At 45.8% G+C, this 26,378-nt stretch overlaps 1 protein-coding gene and 1 non-coding gene across 2 annotated transcripts in view; both read right to left on the bottom strand.

Moving 5' to 3' along the window:
• LOC124716784 (brachyurin-like) overlaps positions 1-26,378 on the bottom strand; it is a 118,225-nt gene that overhangs the window by 83,227 nt on the left and 8,620 nt on the right. Inside the window, exon 2 of the mRNA XM_047243332.1 lies at positions 81-249. Coding sequence (XP_047099288.1) covers positions 81-249 — 169 coding nt within the window. The remainder of the gene's footprint in view (positions 1-80; positions 250-26,378) is intronic.
• Positions 1,333-1,407, bottom strand: Trnas-cga. The gene has a single exon. It is a non-coding gene; the product is annotated as a tRNA-Ser (tRNA).

Below are 26,378 nucleotides of genomic sequence, written 5' to 3'. Positions count from 1 at the left end.
ATACATTTGTGACACCCGAGATGAGACATTGGCCCATAAGGCTGCGCCTCTTGCGCTCTGCCAGCCCAGCTGCCACTCACCCGACCGTGCAGAAGCCGGCGGTGAGGACTGCAGTCTTCGTGATGAGTGATCCGCCGCATATGAAGTGATCGTCCGCGACGAGGAGGGCCTGGTGTGGGAACTGGCCGAGCGCCGCCGCCTTGCCTTCGATGATGCGCGGATTGCCCTGTGCGTGTTGCGACTGTGTGCCTAAAACAAGACGTCACTCTGTCGTACAGTTTTGTTGAACTCTTCGGCCGTTCATTAATTTGAGATATACTGCCAACACAGAACCTACATCTGATTGATACGTACACGCTGAAGGCTCTTTGTTCGCTATAATAAAACAAAAATTCACAAATGAAAATTGGTTGTGGTGTAACATTACACGCGCTTCTGGTTACTTCTGGTTACAACATAAAGTCGTTTGAAATTATTTCTACATTTTTATACCATTCAGTGCGTTCATATTTACTCTGTCAGTTCATATAGCGCTATCCCTGTTTTCACTTTCTGCTTCCGTTTTAGAAATTGTGTCTAACATTACTAACATTTGTTAAAAGGCAAAAATCGTCTCGTATTAGCAGTCACATAACGGACTTAGTGTGTGACAGCCCCCATAAAATTATCCCAACAAGCCCAGTATGAGAGTATTGCTGAACTTAATTTGTGACTCCGGCTTTTTTAAATTGTTTTTAAAGAGAAGCTTTTCGAAGCCAGGCAACGCCCTTGTCGCAGTGGATACACCGGTTCCCGTGAGATAACCGAAGTTAACCGCTGTCGGGCGTGGTCGGCATTTGGATGACTGACCATTCAGGCCGCCATGCGCTGTTGCCATTTTTCGGTGTGCACTCAGCCTCGTGATGCCAACTGAGGAGCTACTCGACCGAATAGTAGCAGCTTCGGTCAAGAACACCATCATAACGACCGGGAGAGCGGTGTGCTGACCCCACGCCCCTCATATCCACATCCTCAGCTGAGGATGACACGGCGGTCGGATGGTCCTGTTAGGCCACTCGTGGCCTGAAGATGGAGTGCTTTTTTTTTCGAAGCCACTGAGGCATCTCAGTCGAAACATATCAAAAGATCCCGATTCATATGTCTATATCACCTTAATGAACATCTATTGGATAATAATAGTAATAACAATAATAATATCTAGAATGCGCAGCCTATACAAACTGTAATGGATCATATTATTTTTTCTTTCTTCGTTCTTTTCCTTTTATACATGTAAGCTACATATACACAAACCCAAAGGTAAATTGAAACTTCCTGGCAGATTAAAACTGTGTGCCCGACCGAGACTCGAACTCGGGACCTTTGCCTTTCGCGGGCAAGTGCTCTACCAACTGAGCTACCGAAGCACGACTCACGACCGGTACTCACAGCTTTACTTCTGCCAGTACCTCGTCTCCTACCTTCCAAACTTTACAGAAGCTCTCCTGCGAACCTTGCACAACTAGCACTCCTGAAAGAAAGGAGGTAAATTGACGAGTTATTTTTTGGCAGAGATACTGTTTTGATACAAAAAAGGAGAAGAGATACGCTCTTTAATTGATTACTTTCTGTACCTTCATCTATTTGTTTCTGTAAGTCGTGGTGGGCAGACGTATGATGAGATCCATCATACCAGTATTGTTTGAAAATCTGTATTTCAAGCATACATTAAAAAGTGCTATAAAAAGGTATTGTGAAAGTGAAGTTTATTCAGATATTCACATTGACCACACCTGTCTGTTCATCATTTTTCTCGCGACGAGAGGCCTGCAAGACAAGAGCAGCGGACGAGCGATCCTGCATCCGCATTGTTATAATCAGGAGTACGCACAATGGAATTAATGTGAAGAAGTACGTAACTTACATGATGAATATCTATCTTAAATGTCTGTTGATACACTACTGGCCATTAAAATTGCTACACCACGAAGACGACGTGCTGCAGACGCCAAATTTACCCGACAGGGAGAAGATGCTGTGATATGCAAATGATTAGCTTTTCAGAGCATACACACAAAGTTGGCGCCGGTGGCGACACCTACAACGTGCTGACATGAGGAAAGTTTCCAACCGATTTCTCATACACAAACAGCAGTTGACCGGCGTTGCCTGGTGAAACGTCGTTGTGATGCCTCGTGTAAGGAGGAGAAATGCGTACCATCACTTTGATAAAGGTCGGATTGTAGTTTACCGCGATTGCGGTTTATCGTATCGCGACATTGCTGCTCGCGTTGGTCGAGATCCAATGACAGTTAGCAGAATATGGAATCGATGGGTTGAAGAGGATAATACGGAACGCCGTGCTAGATCCCAACGGACTCGTATCACTAGCAGTCGAGGTGACAGGCATCTTATCCGCATGGCTGTAACGGATGGTGCAGCCACGTCACGATCCCTGAGTCAACAGACGGGGACGTTCGCAAGACAACAACCATCTGCACGAACAGTTCGACGACGTTTGCAGCAGCATGGACTATCAGCTCGGAGACCATGGCTGCGGTTACTCTCGACGCTGCATCACAGACAGGAGCGCCTGCGATGGTGCACTCAACGACAAATCTGGGTGTACGAATGGCAAAACGTTGTTTTTTCGAATGAATCCAGGTTCTGTTTACAGCATAATGATGGTCGCATCCGTGTTTGGCGATATCACGGTGAACGGACATTGGAAGCGTGTATTCGTCATCGCCATACTGGCGTATAACCCGGCGTGATGGTATGGGGTGCCATTGGTTACACGTCTCGATCACCTCTTGTTCGCATTTACGGCACTTTGAACAGTGGACGCTACATTTCAGATGTGTTACGACCCGAGGCTCTACCCTTCATTCAATCCCTGCGAAACACTACATTTCAGCAGGATAATGCTCGACCGCTTGTTGCAGGTCCTGTACGGGCCTTCCTGGATACAGAAAATGTTCGACTGCTGCCCTGGCCAGCATATTCTCCAGATCTCTCACCAATTGAAAACGTCTGGTCAATGGTGGCCGAGCAACTGGCTCGTCACAATACGCCGGTCACTACTCTTGATGAACTGTGGTATCGTGTTGAAGCTGCATGGGCAGCTGTACTTGTACACGCCATCCAAGCTCTGACTCAATGCCAGGCGTATCAAGACCGTTATTACGGCCAGAGGTGGTTGTTCTGGTTACTGATTTCTCAGGATCTAAGCACCCAAATTGGGTGAAAATGTAATGACATGTCAGTTCTAGTATAATATATTTGTCCAATGAATATCATCTGCGTTTCTTCTTGGTGTAGCAATTTTAATGGCCAGTTGTGTATTAGTACCAGTTAAACTTTACCCAGCATATGTGTATCTTCCAGTTTCTTTCAGTTATTCTTTCCAATTAATTTTTGTAGTTATTCAGGCAGCAACAGTCAATCAGTTTCCATTATTTATCTGCCCACATTATTTGCAACTATTCTGAAGTTTCATTTGAGGTTCAGTCAAACGCAATCATTCGATGGACATTCTTTGGCACAAAACATGGCGGGTGGCAGCTGCAGAGTCCAAGCAGATCCATCGCAACGTGGGACAAGTGACCTCGCCACGCTGATAATAAGCCGACACAGGAAATGCCACAACCCGATTTGCCAGAAAAAAGTGAAATGAAATGATTGTATAGCATTGATGACCAGGACCTAGTCTTTTCAATTGATGCCACATCGGGTGGCTTGCGTGTCGACGACGATGAATGCAACACAACACCCAGCCCCCAGACGGAGTTTCCGTCCTACCCGGCTGGGAATGGAACCTAGGCCCGCTGCATGGTAGTCAGACGTGCTGATCACTCAGCTAAGGGGGCGGACAACTTGCTAGCCACTCTACTCAGTGGAAGAGGGCTCAAAATCAGCGAACACGTGCCTCGGCTTATCTGCAGATATTCCTACGTCTCTGAGCAATAAAACGTTCTATGAAATGATTTTGACTTAAGGTCGTGTACTCATCGTTGCAGACGATCTGTCGCAGTCGTAGTCCTGGATTCTTAGACTTACTGTAACATTTAACTATTTGATTAAATGAATATTTAATCCTGTATTATGTTTCAATGCATGGTTTAATTTATTCACGAAAATCAAAGCATCTTTACAAAAGTGAAATAAGTAGTAACATTCTTACAATAATGAAATGAAACTTACGCAACAAGCTACATGTTTTCTGCGCAAGTTCACACAAAGTACTGACTCCCATGCCAACGTGGCTGACCCTATATATATCTTCTAAACAATTCCGAACAATCATCGAAATTGTTTAAAATGGTTTTTTGATTATATAACAATTAAAATACGTATTTAAGAACTGATAATAAACATATAAGTGTTTGTTTTCTGATGTACTGTAAGTACATTACCATATTAGTCTGTATCTATGACTTGATTCGAGTATAACTTCTCGAATACGTGATCACAATAATGTATTTGCATATTTTATTAATTACTAGATTTTCGTTTCATAGAAAGTATTCCTATCATTTACAGTACTTCTGTACTTCACCTTAGTTGTAGTGCAATAGTTAGTCTTGCTGCTATAATTTTTTCACCCATATTACATATTACGAATTTTTGTTTACATGTATAATCCCGGATTAAAACTGGAGAATGTACGTTTTAAGTGGCTCTTAATGGGCTGTTACGTTTCAGAAAACAACGGTCTAAGTTTTGGAGTATTTTCTGTGTCTTTTAGCGCCTAAATACGTTGATCACCCAAACAGCTGGGACCACTGCTCACCGCAACGTTGTATGCTGCTTGTTCCCATTGCGGGCATGTGACGCTGTAACGAAAGTATATAGACAGAGCACACATGGACGGGCGATCACCCTAGCTAAGATATTGGCTGTAAAAGGGGGAAATCCATTGAGAAAAGCGACTCTGACGAAGGGCAGAGTTTTACTACCCGGAGTCTGTGAACGGGTATTTCGAAAACGGTGAAGCTGGTCGAATGTTTGCCTGCTACTGTCGCGAGCAGCTCCGAAACGAGTTAGAAGGACAGTGAAACACCCTTAGACGCTAAATGGTTGGACGCCTATGACTCGTCACAGAACGTGGGGTTCGGAGACCTGTCTCATTTGTAAAGTAGGGTAGATGGCGATCTGTGGCATCTCTGCCGAAAGAACACAATACTGGTGCGCACACAAGTCTTTCAAAGCACTGTTCACGGCACAGGGTGACCACTGAACTCCGCACACACCACCCCTACGTGTTCACACGTTGACTCGATGACATCTTGAGTTAGCCAGCCGTTGTGGCCGAGCGGTTCTAGGCGCTACAGTCTGGAACCGCGCGACCGCTGCGGTCGCAGGTTCGAATCCTGCCTCGGACATGGATGTGTGTGATGTCCTTAGGTTAGTTAGGTTTAAGTAGTTCTAAGTTCTAGGGGACTGATGACCTCAGAAGTTAAGTCCCATAGTGCTCAGAGCCATTTGAACCACTTACAAGGGGAGGCCGCCAATTGTGAAATTCAGATTCGATTCATACTGCGCATAATAAAAGCTCATGGCCAGAGGTGTAATGTGGCAAAGCACCAAGATGCACTTCTCAGCCGTTGTCGAGAAAATCGACAGTTAAAATAAACCGTTGCGGTGAAATGCCCTCTACGGTTAATAGTTTTATACAGCGTCGTGGCGCAGCGGTAAGCGCTCGGGTTTGTAATTGGAAGGTCGCCGGATCGAATCTCGTGCCATGCAACATTTTTTTTTAATTATTAGGTTTGGTGAAGGCGGATCGCTCTCCAATTGTACCGCCTCCATTTTTCCGTTTGTTTAACAGGGTGTACCAAAGCTTTCACGTCCGCACTGATTTTCGACGATGTTATAAGTTGCGCTAGGGACCGCATCTACCTTCTTTCGAAGTTAGCAGGCAACTACGCTTTTATGCGGCGGCTCGTTTCGGCCCATTCAACATCTGTCCTTCAAGTGTAACGAGCGAGTAACAGAGCTTATATTTCATACCTGCCACAGCAAATTTGTGTTCGTGGGGTCTCTATTCTAATTCGAACGTTTGACTTACGCTATACGTATTCGTTTCGGAATATCGTTTCTACGTCTTCCGTTAACTATACGTGGTTAACATTATGAAGACAATTAATAACATTTGTGAAATACAACTTTGTTTGCGGAAAACATAATGATGTTCGAAGTCGCCAGTTTTTCCACGACAAACGACCTTCAACAACTTATTATATGCATAATTGTTGCAACTGATTGCCGGGAATTATATATGTGTGTGTGTGTGTGTGTGTGTGTGTGTGTGTGTGTGTGTGTGTAGACACATTTGAATAACAAAAAACAAATACTAAAAAAAAATGCATGGCGCGAGATTCGATCCGGCGACCTTCGGATTACGAACCCGAGCGCTTACCGCTGAGCTACGACGCTGTCGACAATTATTAATCGTTGAGAGTATTTCACCGCAACGGTTTATTTTAACTGTCGATTTTCTCGACAACGGCTGAGAAGTGCATCTTGGTGCTTTGCCACATTACACCTCTGGCCATGAGCTCTTATCATGCGCAGTATGAATTGAATCTAAATTTCACAATTGGCGGTCTCCCCTTGTTAGTTACGATTGCAGTGGACACGGGACAACCGGGGTTCTATCTTCGACCAGTGGAAACTTGTCGGATCTTCGGGTGAGTCACATTTTTGCTTTGTTAGGTCATCAAGGTGAACGGTGGCTCGAAATGTGTAGCGTTCCACAGATGCAAGCTGGTGGGAGCAGTATTATGCTATGGGAGACATTCCCCTGTGCTTCCATGAGACCTGTGTGGGTAATCAAAGGCACTGTGACAGATGCAAACCACGTGCATCCCTCCGTGCTTGGTGTGTTCCCCGACAGCGATATCTTTCAGCAGTGTAACTCTCTGTGGCTCGGAGTCAGAATCGTGCTACCGTGCTTTGAGGAGCGTTATAGTGAACTCACGTTGATGTCTCGGCCACCAAATTCGCCTGAGTAATCTCTGTGGAGCCCATCTAGGTCGTTATCGTGCGCCGTCAGCGGCATGTGTAGACATCTAATGCCACATACCTCCACAAACCTACCAACAAAGTCGGATTCCTGATACGCAGAATCAGTGACGTATTTCGTTCCAAAGTTGGTCATAACGTTTTGGTTCATCACTACAATTCAACCAAAGCGGTGGCGCATTGTTTAGCATTGCAGTTTCACACTTTAGCGTCCTTTGCGCCCCGTTTTCGAAACCTGATTAAATTTTATAGTTTTCCTTTCATCTATTCACGTCCGTAAAGCATTGACATGCGAATATTTTCCAGTGTATATAGAACTGAACTTCTCTTCGTACGTTACTAATTATATGTCAGAGGAATAAATTTTTAAAAAATTAATGAATGGAAATATTATCTGAAATTACACTCCTGGAAATGGAAAAAAGAACACATTGACACCGGTGTGTCAGACCCACCATACTTGCTCCGGACACTGCGAGAGGGCTGTCCAAGCAATGATCACACGCACGGCACAGCGGACACACCAGGAACCGCGGTGTTGGCCGTCGAATGGCGCTAGCTGCGCAGCATTTGTGCACCGCCGCCGTCAGTGTCAGCCAGTTTGCCGTGGCATACGGAGCTCCATCGCAGTCTTTAACACTGGTAGCATGCCGCGACAGCGTGGACGTGAACCGTATGTGCAGTTGACGGACTTTGAGCGAGGGCGTATAGTGGGCATGCGGGAGGCCGGGTGGACGTACCGCCGAATTGCTCAACACGTGGGGCGTGAGGTCTCCACAGTACATCGATGTTGTCGCCAGTGGTCGGCGGAAGGTGCACGTGCCCGTCGACCTGGGACCGGACCGCAGCGACGCACGGATGCACGCCAAGACCGTAGGATCCTACGCAGTGCCGTAGGGGACCGCACCGCCACTTCCCAGCAAATTAGGGACACTGTTGCTCCTGGGGTATCGGCGAGGACCATTCGCAACCGTCTCCATGAAGCTGGGCTACGGTCCCGCACACCGTTAGGCCGTCTTCCGCTCACGCCCCAACATCGTGCAGCCCGCCTCCAGTGGTGTCGCGACAGGCGTGAATGGAGGGACGGATGGAGACGTGTCGTCTTCAGCGATGAGAGTCGCTTCTGCCTTGGTGCCAATGATGGTCGTATGCGTGTTTGGCGCCGTGCAGGTGAGCGCCACAATCAGGACTGCATACGACCGAGGCACACAGGGCCAACACCCGGCATCATGGTGTGGGGAGCGATCTCCTACACTGGCCGTACACCACTGGTGATCGTCGAGGGGACACTGAATAGTGCACGGTACATCCAAACCGTCATCGAACCCATCGTTCTACCATTCCTAGACCGGCAAGGGAACTTGCTGTTCCAACAGGACAATGCACGTCCGCATGTATCCCGTGCCACCCAACGTGCTCTAGAAGGTGTAAGTCAACTACCCTGGCCAGCAAGATCTCCGGATCTGTCCCCCATTGAGCATGTTTGGGACTGGATGAAGCGTCGTCTCGCGCGGTCTGCACGTCCAGCACGAACGCTGGTCCAACTGAGGCGCCAGGTGGAAATGGCATGGCAAGCCGTTCCACAGGACTACATCCAGCATCTCTACGATCGTCTCCATGGGAGAATAGCAGCCTGCATTGCTGCGAAAGGTGGATATACACTTTACTAGTGCCGACATTGTGCACGCTCTGTTGCCTGTGTCTATGTGCCTGTGGCTCTGTCAGTGTGATCATGTGATGTATCTGACCCCAGGAATGTGTCAATAAAGTTTCCCCTTCCTGGGACAATGAATTCACGGTGTTCTTATTTCAATTTCCAGGAGCGTATTTCGCTGAAATTCCTGTAGCGTATCTTAATTCATAATCAACTGCAAATGGCGGGTTTCGGAAAAGTGATTCGTTATGTATGGTTTGCGGCCAAATTATTGACTATTTGTGAAATCTTCAGCAATGTTAATGACATTTCTTTCCCGAGTGAGATTCGCACGAGCAAATGCCGCTGTGAGAAACCTACCTTCGCGTGATGCTCGCGGTGTTCGGAATGTTCGTGTTCCGAATGTTACTACGGTCGGTATTTTAACGTAGCGAGTTATTCCGCGTTGTGAAGGGTGCGGTGAGCTCCAACGGTCCAGTGGCTGCAGGAGATTCGTTCGCTTTTCTTGTTCTTCCTTTAGTCAGAAAGCAGCCGACGCATCTGCGTCAGGTGCCGCCTGCTGCAGTCACACGGCGCGCCGGTAGTAGAACTCTATGAAAGTTTACGCTCCCTGTGAATTAGTTATTCTCCGATTTTGTTGAAACTTTACACATTGCTTTTTGTTATTGCTAATATTATACTGTCCAGGTTACATTTCATTGTTTATCATAGTTTCGAAGCCAAAAAATTTTACATAAATATCACAAAAAAACCATTCCGGTATTTCAGAACTGATCTAGCAACGGCAACAGATTAACCTTCAAGGTCATATTGAGCAATAATTAAAAGTTCAGTTGCCAAAACTCAGTTAACTAGAATCTTTCATTTTATAATATTTGTAACTTTTATTTGACGTGGTATTGAAACATTTTAAAATTGATTTTCAGCTATATTTTTTATGTGAGTGAGTGGGAGTGACAGAGAGTGAATGAGAGACATACGAAATTGGAAATGTTTTATTTTGTGAAGATCTATGTGAAATCCAAATGTTGGGAACAATCCTGGGAAGAACGATGAGTCATGTGACATACGTTTGACGGATCATGGTTTTGTAAAACGCAGCCAGAAAAAAGTTAAGAACATCTACATCTACACCTACATCATACTCCGCAAACCACCTAATGGTGTGTGGCGCAGGGTACTTTCGGTACCACTACATTATATGATCCCTCCAACCCTGTTCCACTCGCGAATAGTGCTTGGGAAGAATGAATATCGGTAAGCCTTTGTATTGGCTCTAATTTCTCGAATTTTCTCCTCGTGTTCAATGCGCGAGACGTATATGGGGGGGGGGGGGGGGGGTGGAAGTAATATCTTGTCTGATTCCTCCTGAAATGTGCTGTCCCGAAATTTCAGTAGTAAATCTCTCCGTTATGCACAATGTCTCCCTTGTAGCGTCTGCCAGTGAAGTTTGTTTAGCATCTCCGTAACGCTCTTTCGTCAGCTAAATGATCCCGTGACGAACCGCGTCGCTCTTCGTTGGATCTTCTCTATCTCCTCTATCAGTCCTGTCTAATAGGGAAGTCAGACAGATGAACAGTACTCAAGTACCGGGCGAACAAGTGCCCTATAGGCCACTTCTTTGTGGTTACATTTCCTTAAAATTCTTCCGATGAATCTGAGTCTTGTGTCTGCCTTTCCCACTATCTGTTTTATATAGTCATTCCAGTTAATGTGTCTCCCCTAGATATTTTACGGCAGACGCTGTCTCCAGCTATTTGTCATCAATAGTGTAGCTGTACAATAGTGGATTTCGTTTCCTATGTATACGCAATATGCTACGTTTATTTACGTTCAGGGTCAACTGCCAGAGTCTGCACCATTCATTAATTCTCTGCACGTCTTTCTGCAAGTTCTTACTAACTTCTGGCATTGCTACTTTGGTATCATCTGCGAATAGCCTTAAAGAGCATCCGATGCTTTCTTCTAGATCATTTATCTATATTGTGAACAGCAACGGTCCTATCACACTTCCCTTTGGTACTCCGGATATTACCTTTACACCAGTCGATTTAGTTCCGTTAAGAGCGACGTGTTAAGTTCTATCTGCAAGAATGTCTTGAATCCAATCTAAGGTCTGCTCCGATACTCCATAAGCTCGTATTCTTTTTCATTAAACGACAATTCGGGACGGCGTCAAATGCCTCACTGAAATCAATGAACACGGCATCAACATGAGTGCCGTTGTCCACTGTGCTGTGGATCTCATGGAGGAACAGAGCGAGCTGAGTTTCGCAGGACCTCTGTTTGCGGATTCCATGTTGATTATTATAGAGGAACTGTTCATTTTCCAAGAACGTCATAATTCTTGAGCATAACACATGTTCCATAATTCTACATCAGATTGACGCCAACGATATAGGTCTATAACTGTGTGGATCTGTCGTACGGCCTTTCTCAAAAACGGGAATGACCTGCGCTTTTTTCCAGTCCTTAGGTACCTTTCGTTGCTCAAGTGATCCACGATAAACTACTGCTAGATGGGGAGCAAGTTCTTTCGCATAATCTTTATAGAATCTTACAGGTATCTCATCTGGTCCTGAAGGCTTTCCACTACTATGCGATTGTAGCTGCTTTTCAATTCCGCGATCGTAGTAATTTTGCTATTTAATTTCGGATTTATTTCGTACTTTAAGTGGTTTATAATTAAAAAGCAATGTCATAAATTGAAAGTTGGCTTACGTAAATTTACTTTCTAAATTTTGATTTGATAAGAGAGGATTCTGCCGCGATAAAGAATGTTCCGATTGCTCGTTCAGATCAACAGTCAATCAGAACTGAAAGCTTCCCATGAGGAGAGAGGGGTACTGTATGTACAAGGGCACTGCCTCGGAGAGTCACTTCTGAACCACTGTTCCGAACACGTGACGTTAGATCTCTTTTCTCAGATAGTACGTGAGATGAAGAATTGGAGACGTTAATTCGGTTACGTTGTCACTAACAGAAAGCGATCTGCCGCAGCGATCGTTTGGTAATTTTATGTGGTTCTGTGTGAAAGATAACCGCGTATGAAACATTCTGGTCGAATTTAAAAAACCAGCGAGGCATGTTTCGCATTTGTGACGGAATAGTGCGACGAGTACTTTTGTAAAGGAGACCACTGAATTGACTGGCTGCTTAACTCGTGTAAAGTTGTGGGTTGGTGACTGGTTGGATCGCAAACGATATTCAGGTCGAACTTCCAAATTTCTGGTTGCTTTTAAGTGACTAAGTGTACCGGATTTTTATAATTGTAAACTTGCAGAGAATATACGTACTTGATAGCCATTTTATGACTCTTAATGGCAATAACCAGTCAACAGAACTTTAAATATCTTGCTACCAGAAAGTAAAACCCGAACGCCCGATATTTATACCTAGGTAGTCTCTGATACGACAGAGAGGAGGGACAACGAGCGGACAAGAAGCCTATGAGGCAGGTGGGTTCAACTGTGTGAATCTGATAAAAATACGAAGAGGGCCAAAACAACTCTGTCGCAGCATCATCCACGGGAATGCACGAAATCTTCCAGAAGAATAAGCCCAAGAATAAAACATAAGAATTAATATAACAGTTGATACGAGACTGAAATATGAAAATACGAGATTTGGAAATGTTTGTGCCCTTTGAAAATACGATACACACATGTGTTGTATAATAAATATATGACACTTATTATGAAACTCGGTTGTAATTTTACAATCAATGAAACGTCCTTGTATCACCTAACTTGACAAGAAACATTTGTGTAGTAACCTGCTATGGACAAGGGTAGGTAAATGAAAAATAAACTAAATAAAATAATCAGGTTTTGAAGCAGAACGCAAAACGTTAGAAGCCATGCACTAGCCACTATGTCACCACTTGTACTCAGCTTATTGTGCGTAAAGAGGCACCTAGATCACGTGGAAAACTTTTACGGTCGCTTTCTCACAAAATGTTGTGGACTGACAAGACAGCCAGTCCACAGTGACGGCTAACCGAAAGGCACGCGCTTAAACTCACGCAGGCTGGCGTGAGGTCTGAAACAGGATACGTAATGAATGCTATAAAGAAAAGTACGTAGCTGCTGGAATACTTAACTTTAATCCACAATTGGTGAACATTGATCTTGTTACTGTACATGCTTCATTAGATACATAGCAAAGGATAAATGGCGCCTTGCTAGGTTGTAGCCATTGACTTAGCTGAAGGCTATGCTAACTATCGTCTCGGCAATTGAGAGCGTAATTCTCAGTGAACCGTTCCTAGCAAAGTCGGCTGTACAACTGGGGCGAGTGCCAGTACGTCTCTCTAGACCTGCCGTGTGGCGGCGCTCGGTCTGCAATCACTGATAGTGGCGACACGCGGGTCCGACGTATACTAGCGGACCGCGGCCGATTTAAAAGCTACCACCTAGCAAGTGTGGTGTCTGGCGGTGACACCACATTCCTCCCCCGCAAATCGGCGGACGGTTGTGTTATAAGGCTTCCGCCCGCCGTGGGGAGGACCCCATGTTGACGTATGCGACGAGGTGGGGAGCCTAACAACAGGCGAGGCTGTGCCACCCGCACCCTGCCATTCGGTCCGAGGGGAGCTAGGAAACGCCTGATAACCTAGTCCAGGGTGCACGCCAACATGCGGATTATGCGCCCTAAGATAGTCAGGAGGGGCCGAAGGGTCGACCTCCATCGAGTCGGAGCACCCGACGGGCGAAGATGACATCTGGTCCGGAGCGGGCAAGAGTTCCATGGCGGAGGACAGCCGGTCACGGGAAGCGATCGGCGGCGCGTGACCCAGGGAGGCGCCCGGCGGTTGCAGCGACGCGTCCACTGTGGGCGGTGCCGGCGGGAGGACCGGCGGCGGCGGCGGCGGCGGCGCGTCGCCACGGGGCAAAATGGAAGGCAGCGTCGGTAACACCTGGGGATGAGGCGAGCCAGTAGATGGGTCCCCAAGGCGCTGGCGGGACGGCATCGTCGCTGAAAGCAGACGGGGAGCGGCAGAACCAGTGCGACGACAGAGGCGCAGCTGATTGAGATGCCGACGCACATCACCAGAGGCCCCAAAAACCAGATACATAGCGCGGCCGAGGCAGCGAAGAATGCGCCCTGCGAGCCAACGCTGTGAACCGCGATAGTTGCGATAGAATACAACGTCGCCTGGAGCAAAAGCAGGTGTCTGCCGCTGCACAGGAACCTGATGCGGCGGATGCAGCAAAGACATCAAGGTTCGATGAGGACGACCGTGCAACAACTCAGCCGGCGAGCGACCATCTCGGGGCTGAGAGCGATACGAGGACAAGAAGAGAAACAACGCATCCTCCCGAGAATGCGACTCTTTTAACTTCAACATCTGTGACTTGAAAGTCCGGACCAATCGTTCAGCGGCACCGTTTGACTGAGGCGAAAACGGCGCGGGCGTCAGATGTTAAATACCATTGGCCTTGCAGAAATTCTGCGGACATGAATTGTGGGCCATTGTCTGAAACAATAGTCTGTGGAAGACCTTCAATGCAAAAGATAGTGGATAATGCTTGGATGGTGGCAGACGACGTCGTGGAAGACATCCGGACAACAAAAGGAAAATTACTGAAGGAATCCACCACAACCAACCATCGAGCATTCCAGAATGGACCAGCAAAATCGATGTGTAAGCGTTGCCAAGGGGAAGTGGCTTTCGGCCATGCAAAGAATTTCCGCGGCGGTGCGGATTGTTGTTCGGCACACGCCATGCAAGAAGAGCACATATTCGTAATTGCAGCATCGATTCCGAACCAAGAACAGTGCTGACGAGCAAGTTGTTTCGTGCGCACTATACCCCAATGTCCTTGGTGAAGAAGCCGTAAGACAGAGGACTGTAACGAACGTGGGACCACGACTCTGGACTGATCATTATCAGAACGCAACAACAAAACACCACGTCGTACAGAAAGTCTCTCCTTGTGAGCAAAAAATCTGCGAACCAACGGATCCTCGATCCGTGACTTTGACAAGGGCCATTGCGTAGCAACAAAACGCAAAACTGTAGCAAGGACAGGGTCAGCAGCAGTGGTTGTAGCTACACGACGAAAATCAATCGGAAACGATTCGACCACGTCATCAGTTTCCGCGTCAATGAACATGCAAGCAAGTTCGGAAGAATCGAATGCTCTATCCTCAGCAACAGGCAAACGGGACAACGCATCGGCGTTTCCGTGCTTAGCAGTGGACCGATACAAGATATCGTAGCGGTACTGCGAGAGGAAAATAGACCAGCGAATGAATTTCTGCGCTGTACGTGGAGGTACAGGCTTGTTCGGATGAAAAGGCGATGTCAAAGGTTTGTGGTCTGTGATGATGGTAAAGGGACGACCATACAAGAAATCGTGAAACTTCGTAACACCAAACACGAGAGCCAAATCTTCCTTCCCGTTCTGTGAATAATTGCTTTGCGCTGACGAGAGCAATTTGGACGCAAAGGCAATAGGGCGATCATGCGAACCATCTTTGTGCGCAAGCACAGCACCGATCCCGAAATCCGATGCATCTACCATCAACAAAAGGGGTTTCTGTGGATCGAATGGCGTAAGGCAAGCATTAGAAAGCAACGCCGATTTCAACTGGCGAAAGGCGCGTTCGCATTCCGTCGACCAGACGAACGGAACATCTTTACGGCGTAAGCGATGAAGCGGAGCTGAAATGGAAGAGGCATGTGGGATATGGTTATGGTAATAGTTAATTTTTCCCAGCACACTCTGTATCTGCTTCAAATTCTGCGGCGAAGGCAAGCCTTGTATGGCACAGAGGTGCTCTGGACTCGGATGTATGCCTTGGGCATTGATTACATGGCCCAGATATGGTAAGTCACGAGCAAAAAACACACATTTGTCCTTCCGCAAGTGAAGACCATTTTGTCGCAAGACCTGAAATAATGTTCGGAGGTTGGCTAAATGTTCTTCTTCTGTCTTTCCGGAGATCACAATATCGTCCAGATAGTTTGCTGCAGTAGGGACCGACGCACAAACAGTTTGTAAATATTGCTGGAACAATGCAGGGGCGGATGCACACCCGAATGGCAGTCTTTTGAATCGATATAAACCAAGATGCGTGTTAACCACCAAGACGCGCTGGGATTCGTCGTCCACTGGTAGTTGCAAGTACGCATCGGCTAGTTTCAATTTCGGAAAATATTTACCCGGGCACAGTTTGTCAAAAAGATCTTCTGGGCGGGGTAAAGGAAAAGTTGCAATCACTAGTTGTGGATTCACTGTTGCCTTGAAGTCCACGCAAAGTCTCAATTTTCCGGAAGGTTTTGGCAAAATTACTAAGGGTGAGGCCCAGAGAGAAGACTGCACACGTTCAATCACACCTTGCGATTCCAAATCGTCTAATGTTCTTGCAACCTCATCACGCAATGCGTGGGGAACATTGCGCACTCTGAAAAATTTCGGTTGCGCGTTTACTTTCAGTTCCAAATGTGCTTCATAGTTTTTAGCGCAACCTAAGCCCGGTGCAAAAATGTCTGCAAATTATTCACACAGACGAGAAACACTGGCTGAAGGCACAGTCTGGTTCACTGATAGGACCTGATTGACTATAGACAAGTTAAACAACTGAAATAAATCTAAACCAAACAAGTTCACTGCAGAAGAAGAATGAAGGACGTAAAATGACACAAGTTTTGTTTGTCCCTTGTATGTTGCAAGAAGGCTGCACTGTCCTAACACAGGAATCTTGTGACCCGAATGTGTAGTTAGCGTAACATTTGCGGCATGCAACAGGGGTGTGCCCAGTTGTTTGTACGTGTCTTTATTGAGCAATGAAACTGCAGCTCCGGTATCGAACTGGAATGGAATCACGTTGCCATTAATGTTCAAGTCTACAAAAAGTTTATTGTCCTGCTGACGACAAGAGCGACTGTTTTGTGCAATTTGAACAGACACTTGTACAGAATCACTCGCGACTTGACGTGATTTCCGTCGATGTCGATGCACAGTTTTTGTGGGACGAACACAGTCACTGTTAGAGAGAGTGGCACTGGGTGGAGTGGAATTAACGACATGAATGTCCATGGGGGAAGGTTCACGAGCCTGAGTATTCTTGGTTCGATTCCGGCGCGAAGCAAAGGGCCCGGAATCGTTGTGAGTGTCCGATCTGAGCCTTTTCTGGCAAACACTCTGAACATGTCCTTTTTTATTACAGAAGAAGCAAATAGCTTGGCGTAACGGGCAATTTTCACGCGAATGTCGAGTAGCACACCGCGGGCATGATTTCACTGCATTTGCTTGCTGCCGCGGGACACGTGGTTGAGATCGTGGCGGCAGCTGCGCGGACGAGCACGAGGGCTGTTTACAGTTCCATGCAGCTCGCCCGGCGGGCCGGTTAATGTGACACACGGCTGGCGAAGTTTCAAATGAGGCCTGAGCAAAGTCAAGTGTGTCTTGCCTATCCAATATGTCTATCACTTGTTGAAGGGAGGGATTGACTAGTTTAAAAATTTGCTCCCATATACGAACATCAGAAACGTTCCGTGCATTTGCATCACGCACCATAGTATCTGAATAAGGGAGGCCACATTCACACTCAAAAGCACAATCGCTTGTAAGGCCTTGAAAAGTTGCAACCCACTCCCGATTAGTCTGACCGGCCGTACGTTTTGTACGAAAGAGCGTATACCTTTTTGCAACTACATTAACTGATTCCTTGAAATAGGCATCTAATGCCAACAAAATTTCTTCGTAGGACAGAGTTGCTAAGTCGCGTCGGGGAAATAATTTCACTATCACACGGTATGTTTGCACCCCTACACACGCCAATAAATGAGGCTGCCGCTCGTTACCTTGAATTCTGTAGGCGGCGAGATGAAATCCAAATTGGCGTGACCACTCCGTCCAGGTTTCTATTTTCGCATCAAATGGACGAAACGGTGGTGCAACTGCGTGTTGTCGCTGCGGTAGCGGTGGAGCGGCGGCTGCCGCATCGTTTTGCATTGCACGTTGACCCTGGACGAGCTGTCCAAGGGCATCCAATAAAGCCTGCGTCTGCTGATTCTGCAAGCGATAAAATTCGGACTGTACATCTGGCGAAGCCATGACACAAGTAAATTAGGGCAATACGAACGCTAAATCCTCTTTTGAGCCTCGTCGCCAAAAATGTTGTGGACTGACAAGACAGCCAGTCCACAGTGACGGGTAACCGAAAGGCACACGCTTAAACTCACGCAGGCTGGCGTGAGGTCTGAAACAGGATATGTAATGAATGCTATAAAGAAAAGTACATAGCTGCTGGAATACTTAACTTTAATCCACAATTGGTGAACATTGGTCTTGTTACAGTACATGCTTCATTAGATACATAGCAAAGGATAAATGGCGCCGTGCTAGGTTGTAGCCATTGACTTAGCTGAAGGCTATGCTAACTATCGTCTCGGCAATTGAGAGCGTAATTCTCAGTGAACCGTTCCTAGCAAAGTCGGCTGTACAACTGGGGCGAGTGCCAGTACGTCTCTCTAGACCTGCCGTGTGGCGGCGCTCGGTCTGCAATCACTGATAGTGGCGACACGCGGGTCCGACGTATACTAGCGGACCGCGGCCGATTTAAAAGCTACCACCTAGCAAATGTGGTGTCTGGCGGTGACACCACACAAACAGTCCAGTATCTACAGATAACTAGAGACACATGTTCCCATATTATGGCTCCTCTTCCCCTCAGCGAAGTTTCTGGGAAATCCAGTTATGGCACTTGCCGCGTTCTGGTTGTCTGTCTGGATATCTGCACAGTCTGGCAACACTGTAAGCAGCAGTAGCTCCTGAAGGACGTCTTGTCTTCTGTGTGAGTTGTTATACTACACTGGCGCCCGTGATCTAGCAGTAAACAGCACTTCGTCTGAATGCAGTATCTCGTGATCGAAATCGCTCTTTGGCCAAAGTTTTCTATTGCCTTTCGTCTGAATGTTGAAGTCCTGAGTGTAATGGTAACACAGTCTGGCAACACTGTAGGCAGGAGCGGTTCCTGAAGGACGTCTTGTCTTCTGTGCGAGTTGTTATACTAAACCGGCGCCTGTGATCTAGCAGCAAACAGCACTTCGTCTGAATGCAACATCTAGTGGTCGAAATCGTTCGTTACCTAAAGTTTTTTACTGCCTTTCGTCTGAATGTTGAAGTCCTGAGTATAATCATAGCACAGCTGCAATGTATTTCAGTTTGTAACACATCGGTAACGGCAGTTCTGTCCAATAAAATTTTGCGACCGATGGCTTGGCAGTCTGTCTGTGTTTGAAAGCCGCATGCGTTAGACATTTCCAGGACCCACTTGCTGGAGCCTGGCAGCGGCTGCTGCATGCGAAATGCACTCCCTCGCCCTTTGTCGAAAGCGTCACCTACCATCCACCACTTTGGAGCATAGACAATTGTTTACTGTTGTTGAATTATGCTGCATAAAAATGACTTCCATTTCACGTTCAATAGTAAAGGATGTGGACTATCCATTTTTGTTTGATGAGTGTTATATTACACCATGGATGGCCACAGCGTGCCAAACTTCACATGGGCCAGGTGTGCAGGCCGCGTGCAAGCCAAGCCTCAGTCTGTCTCGGTTTTGGTCGTTGGTCCTCGAAAGTACCCAGTATAGCGTGATATCTCTTTTAATACGGTGGTGTTCTATTTTTCGGTCGATACAACTCCATTCATTTCGTCAGAATCCTGATATCAAGGTCGCTTACCTATCCCTGTTTGTTCGTGGTACGAAGGACATGCCTATTGGCTGTTAACACAAAGAAAGCAATCTAGCCATCTATGGCCATAAGCGTTTAAAAATACGTGGGAAAGACACAAGAGAGGGGGGAGAGTTCTCAACATACGAGGGTGAGTCAAATGAAAACCTTAAATACTTATTTAGATATTATTTATCGTACAGAAGTGGTACAAAGCTGTATCACTTTTCAACATAATCTCCCCCACGCTCAATGCAAGTCCTCCAGTGCTTACAAAGCGCATAAATTCATTTAGAAAAAAATTATTTTGGCAGTCCGCGCAACCACTCATGCACCGCGTGGCGTACCCCTTCATCAGAACGGAACTTCTTTACTCCCATTGCGTCTTCGAGTGGTCCTTTGGTTTTGATGATGAGGAATGGCGCCATTCCTTGCTCGCTCTCTTCATTTCCGATTGGTGGAAGTGAACCCACGTTTCGTTCCCAGTAACGATTCTTGCAAGGAAGCCATAACCTTCTCGTTCAAAGCCCCGAAGAAGTTCTTCACAAGCGTCAACTCATAATTTTCTCATTTCAAGAGTCAGCTGCTGTGGCACCCATCTTGCAGACAGTTTGTGAAACTGGAGCACATCATGCACAATGTGGTGTGCTGACCCGTGACTAATCTGTAAACATGCTGCAATGTCATTCAGGGTCACTCGACGGTTTTCCTTCACTATGACTTCAAGCCGGCCGAAGTGGCCGTGCGGTTAAAGGCGCTGCAGTCTGGAACCGCAAGACCGCTACGGTCGCAGGTTCGAATCCTGCCTCGGGCATGGATGTTTGTGATGTCCTTAGGTTAGTTAGGTTTAACTAGTTCTAAGTTCTAGGGGACTAATGACCTCAGCAGTTGAGTCCCATAGTGCTCAGAGCCATTTGAACCATTTGAACTTCAACTGCTGCAATGTTCTGTGGAGTCACAACTCGTTGTGCCTGACCTGGACGAGGAGTATCTTCCACTGAAGTCACACCATTTACGAACTTCCTACTCCATTCGTAGACTTGCTGCTGTGACAAACATGCATTACCGTACTGAACCTTCAAATGGTTCAAATGGCTCTGAGCACTATGGGACTTAACATCTGTGGTCATCAGTCCCCTAGAACTTAGAACTACTTAAATCTAACTAACCTAAGGACATCACACACATTCATGCCCGAGGCAGGATTCGAACCTGCGACCGTAGCGGTCACGCGGTTCCAGACTGAAGCGCCTAGAACCGCACGGCAACACCGGCCGGCACTGAACCTTCATTCGTCGATGAATTTCAATAGGTTTCACGCCTTAACTACAAAAAACCGAATAACAGAACGCTGTTCTTCCCTGGTGCAAGTCGCAAGTGGAGCGGCCATTTTTATACTGATACTGCGACTGTATGTGTGCATCTGCACTATGCTGCCACGTACAGGCAATTCTGTATGCTGTTTGTAGCACGCTTACCAACTTACAGGATAACGGCGCGAAATTTCGATTTGTTTTTACCAATTTAAGGTTTTCATTTGACTCGCCCTCGTAAATTATGCAGTCGAATAAGTGACGGGTATGGCAATTTTGCTATGAGACAATATTAGAATACCATGCAGATAGAATTTAAAGATTTACTTGATGACGAAAGAGCCAACAATCATAACAATCAACAGGCGGAATTCACTGTTCCGCATAGCAAGAAGCATTTTGTGCTAAATTAGCAGGTATGCAGCACATGAAGAAACTGATGGTGTGGACAGTAAAATTTCTGAAGTCGCACTCATTATTCCACTGTCAACTTCAACAGTTTTCGATGGAACTGAGCAAGGAGTATGGAGACATTATACATTACTGCAAAGTACGTTAATTAAGTCAAGGGGCATGCCGGAAACGATTTATCAATTTGAAAATCGCTGTTGTTGAATTAATGAAGGAAAAAGGAACGCAAGTATGAAAATCAGAACATGCAAAATGGGTTGAAGACCTCACATTTTAATTGGACTTGACTGCACACCACTCACAGTATAACAGTACAAGGGGAAAAACAATACCTTTCTGGTTTCTTGGGGATCCATTAAAAACAATCCCACCGTAGAAGGGACACATTCTGACAAACACAGTACATTTTACTAAGCTCACCGCTGTTAAAAAAAAAACCCGAGGTCTGAAGATTCATTGTGGCTTGAAAAAAATAAAGGGTAACTTCCTAAACGTTTTGAGGACACTGTTAATCTTACCTCTATTTCAGAGATCACTTGCCACTTAAACTGAAAGTGGCCCTGTGAATGAGCATATGCAACTGGCTGGACTGCAAGATAGTTCCTGTTTTAACCACAAATCCTTTCACGTGAAAACTGTCCAGTACGTCTACATTACTTTCCTCAGGTAGTGTTCCCATCTGCTCATAATGAACTTGCAAAAGTTCTACAATATCTCGGTCGATGAATTTGGGTGAAAGACATTTTTCAATTATGAAGGTAAATAATACACAATTATGTGGCAGCCTATACGAGAAAATCAGTGAAGTTTTCAGCATAGGTCCGCATGTTAACAGCTTGTAATAGATAAAAATTGTATTATGTCTTCAGCGCACCAAAATAATTAAATAATAGTGAAAATTATTTATGTTTATGGTCTATAATGTTGCGAAATGACAAATATAAAACCAATTCGTATACAGTGCGACTGCAGTACCATTTAATTGCGGGGCGTTCACAGTTCGCCCCTCTTTCCCTTTTTCGTGGTCAGACAGTGTGGCGCTGTTATGGGGGAAGTGTGCGGCGATGCTGAGCGCTGTGGCAATCATGGCAGGCCATGGCTCTTGAACCAAATTCCTGGCCACCCCTGTATTACACAAACGTTCAAGACATGAGTATGGCCCAAAAATCAGCGTTATAATTTGTGATCCGTTCAGAATACTTTGTTCTTTAAAGTTATTGTTAATCATTAATAACTCAGTCCTTTTTTAATTTCGTGCTATTATTTCGCCAGGAGATCGTATGTTGTTGTCAAGCCACAGTAAGTAACAGTGATGTAATGAGATTTACTGTCGTTGTTTGATTTCTTGCATGAAATATATACAGTAAACTGCGTGAATACCTTGCAATGTATGCTCCACAGCACAGCAGGCACACTGTCCATTTTGAGGTCCATATATGGATTCGTGGAGAACTTAAAGCTGATCGAAAGTAATATCCAAAATATTGAATTACATTTAACGGAACAGAATATCCCATTTTTGAAGTTATCAAGACTAGCAGACGCAGCTAACGTCCACGGGGGTATCTAATTGGCAGTACACAGATTCAGCGCAGAGGAACTGCACTACCGGTGTAGGTGTCGCCACCGGCGCCAACCTTGTGTGAATACTTTGAAAAGCTAATCACTTGCATATCACAGCATCTTCTTCCTGTCGGTTAAATTTCGCGTCTGTAGCACGTCATCTTCGTGGTGTAGCAATTTTAATGGCCAGTAGTGTAAATGAAATGGGCAACGGAAGGGGAGACGGTTCATGTTGACTTACGTTGGTGGCCGGTCGCGAAGAGCAGAGCCTCTGGCTCTGCCTTCCAAAAAGACGTCTGTTCTGCTCGAAGTATGGATTAGAAGAGAGAGGAGCGAGTGTGTTCGGCACAGCAGGCCACGCCAGCGTCCACACACGTGATCGGTATCCCACGCACACTACTGGTTAAATCAATGGCGTGAATTCGCTAGCATTTTCAGCAGGGCGTCTCTTGTCAGCAACTTTAGCTGGACAGAAGTGCCTCGGTTTTGAAAGGCAAGCGACTTGTGTCACTTAGACACGGCGTGAATTACTCTGAGCCTTTGAAATAAATTTCATAAACCAATTCCCTAAAATTTTACTTGACTGGCTGCCATCATGTACATATCCTCCCCCTTCCAGAGAAGTGGTGACAAACATTGTTTACAAAAGGGCGTCGGTCACTCCCCGGAAAGACGGTTTGGTTCAAATGGTTCAAATGGCTCTGAGCACTATGAGACTTAACATCTGAGGTCATCAGTCCCCTAGAACTTAAACCTAACTAACCTAAGGACATCACACAAATCCATGCCCGAGGCAGGATTCGAACCTGCGACCGTAACGGTCGCGCGGTTCCAGACTGAAGCCCCTAGAACCGCTCGGCCACACTGGCCGGCAAGACGGTTTGCCTTAGTAGGAGCCTTAATACTATGGGAGGGATATGTTACAATATTTCGTTTAGTGAATGTAAATGAGAGAGGATTTACATGTAGTCAAGTTTATCAAATTTTATGAGGAAGAAAATAGTAAAATATTAACGTGTTCAAATTACAATACAATAGTTGAAATAATGACTGTCCATAAAATCAGGTCTGAAGACAAACGAAGTCAAAGTGATGCCATAACGCTTCACAAAATAGGAATGAACGACCATGGTTTCTGTTAGTTTGAGGGAATAATCTGCTATTATAACAAAATACTTAAGTTCTAAGTTCTAGGGTACTAATGACCTCAGAAGTCCCATAGTGCTCAGAGCCATTTTGAACTAAAATACTTAATTCTATGGTAATCAAAATATTTGGGTAAAAAAGATAATACATTGACTTACTGCAGATCATTAACACCTAGCTTGGGTTACAACTGGGTTAAGTACATTTAAAGAAGAGTGATAACAAATGTAATGTTAGTACATCCTCCACGTATTAGTTATAGGTAATGGTTATATAAAGTTCCACGGGCTACAACATATACTTACAAAACACTGGAATTGAGGATGAAATCAAGGGGCTGTCATATGGCATAAAACAATCTTGTAAACAAAGTTATAGGCATGGAGAATACACAGGCAAAACGCTACAAAAGATAATTAAAAAATGGGTCCATAGTGACAAAACAACTAATAATATTCTCGTCCTATTCACAAACTTCATATAAAGAAAGGGAAAGAATGCAGTGAGTTTATAATCATATCATAAAATACGAAAAGGTTCACATCTAGAATGTGGTTCTGCGCGAAATAAGTGCACCCACAAACTTTGGCCAGCCGGCCCGTGTGGCCGAGCGGTTCTAGGCGCTACAGTCTGGAACCGCGCGACCGTTACGGTCGCAGGTTCGAATCCTGCCTCGGGCATGGATGTGTGTGATGTCAGGTTAGTTAGGTTTAAGTGGTTCTAGGGGACTGATGACCTCAGAAGTTAAGTCCCATAGCGCTCAGAGCCATTTGAACCATTGAAACTTTGACTGTTTGCACGTCGCTTGTCCGGCGGGGAAGTGTGACGTCGACAGACTTTAATGGCCGTTCTCTCTAGTAGGGTGATGGAGGGGGTATTATCTGTGGCGTAACGCACGTCTTGCGGGAGGGGAAAGAGCGGAGAGGTAAGCGCAAGAGATAGGGCTGAAGAGGAAGAGGCACGCAGCACAGCTGGCGGCATGTACCGGTGGAATTTAGTGGTTTCATAAGTGATTCGCTGAATCGGAAGCTTTAGTACTGGATGTTGGGGCTTATGAAGAAAAGGGATTTGACCAATGGGAAAAATCATGTTGTATTTAACGCAGGGTTTGTTCTGGGTGTAATTGTGGACATCCGTCCGCGATCGCAAAATGGCTCTGAGCACTATGGGACTTAACTTCTGAGTCATCAGTCCCTTAGAACTTAGAACTACTTAAACCTAACTAACGACGTCACACACATCCATGCCCGAGGCAGGATTCGAACCTGCGACCGTAGCGGTCGCGCGGTTCCAGACTGCAGCGCCTAGAGCCGTTCGTCCGCGATGGCAACGTCAGGGTAGTCCGACATATTGGCCATTCATGCCGTGCGGCACTCTCGCGGCGAACCGGAAGGGTGCTCACATTAAAGGATAAGGAATTGGGTATAATGGGGAACAAGTTCAGGTGGACGAGCGATTCAGAGCAATGGTAGTAACCCAGTGCAATGCACGGGCGAGGAAGACGTAGGGCGATTATGTCTCGTCGGGGTTAACTACTTGGAAATTCCCAACATCCCTGAAGTGACAGGATGAGCTACGAAAACAAGAAGGGTTGGAACTACTGTGACATTGTACAATGAAACTTTTTATTCATTTGGGTGGAAGTCTCTTGCTAACTAAATTATCAACAAAATAACGCGTTACTGCGCTTTGGCTATGACGTCACCTCATGGGTGCTAAACATCAACAAAAGAGTGCTTATTTCAGCAGGAGCGTCAATCTTGTAACATCATGGGTGTATTTGTTTGAATAAACAAACGGGTTTCTCTCATTTCCCAAACACACAACTGGGCACTGTATCCAAATGGCAACAGTGTCAATTTCCGTGCTCGGTCGTAACAACTTCACTTAGTCAATAAATTACTTCGTAAGAAGTAGTGTAAATAATAACGAAACTTGTGTTCGCCTGGGTGAATCCTCTACCTCGCTTACCGCTCTACAGCGACAGGGTAGCGCACTTCCTCTCAACTTCAGGGGCGCATTCAACTCGTTATCTATTGGGTATTTTATATAATTCGGGTGCTTCACTTAGCAAGGATTTCCACGAAAATGCGTATCGTAGCGGGCGTGTTAAGCGTTTGCGGAAGGTGGAATGGTGGTGCTATACTTCGGAGGAGGCTCGGAATTGCAAAGCGCCAACAAGCTAAGTGGCGATTTACGGGAAGACACCTCATAACGGCCGGCTTTTTTATGGCAATGCATTTCCATTTCGCGTTCCATCACATGGTGGTCGCTTGCTTCTAAACTCCACTCGGAATTATAGTCTGATTGGTGGGCATGAGAGTGAAAAACTCGCAATCTTTTTTAATCTTAGGTAGCTTGAAAGAAAACAGGGAAATAAATGCTTCTAAAACCACAGTAGACTTAGCTCATCTGCAAAGCAGTGGAACAGTGGAGTATTAGTTGCAAAAGTAAGATGAAAATTCGAAGTATCACAATCTATTGAACAAGAAAAGACAAACAGAATGGACAACGCAAGGAGGGGCTCCACATTCTAGTTTTGACGCGAAAACGAAACGTTCGACGACGTAGGCTTGTAAAAAGTAGCATTGTAGAAAAA

Source organism: Schistocerca piceifrons, chromosome 9, assembly GCF_021461385.2.
Source record: "Schistocerca piceifrons isolate TAMUIC-IGC-003096 chromosome 9, iqSchPice1.1, whole genome shotgun sequence".
NCBI classification, from domain to species: domain Eukaryota; kingdom Metazoa; phylum Arthropoda; class Insecta; order Orthoptera; family Acrididae; genus Schistocerca; species Schistocerca piceifrons.
Note: the sequence above shows the minus strand (reverse complement) of the source record. Positions and strands in the feature narration are given on the sequence as shown.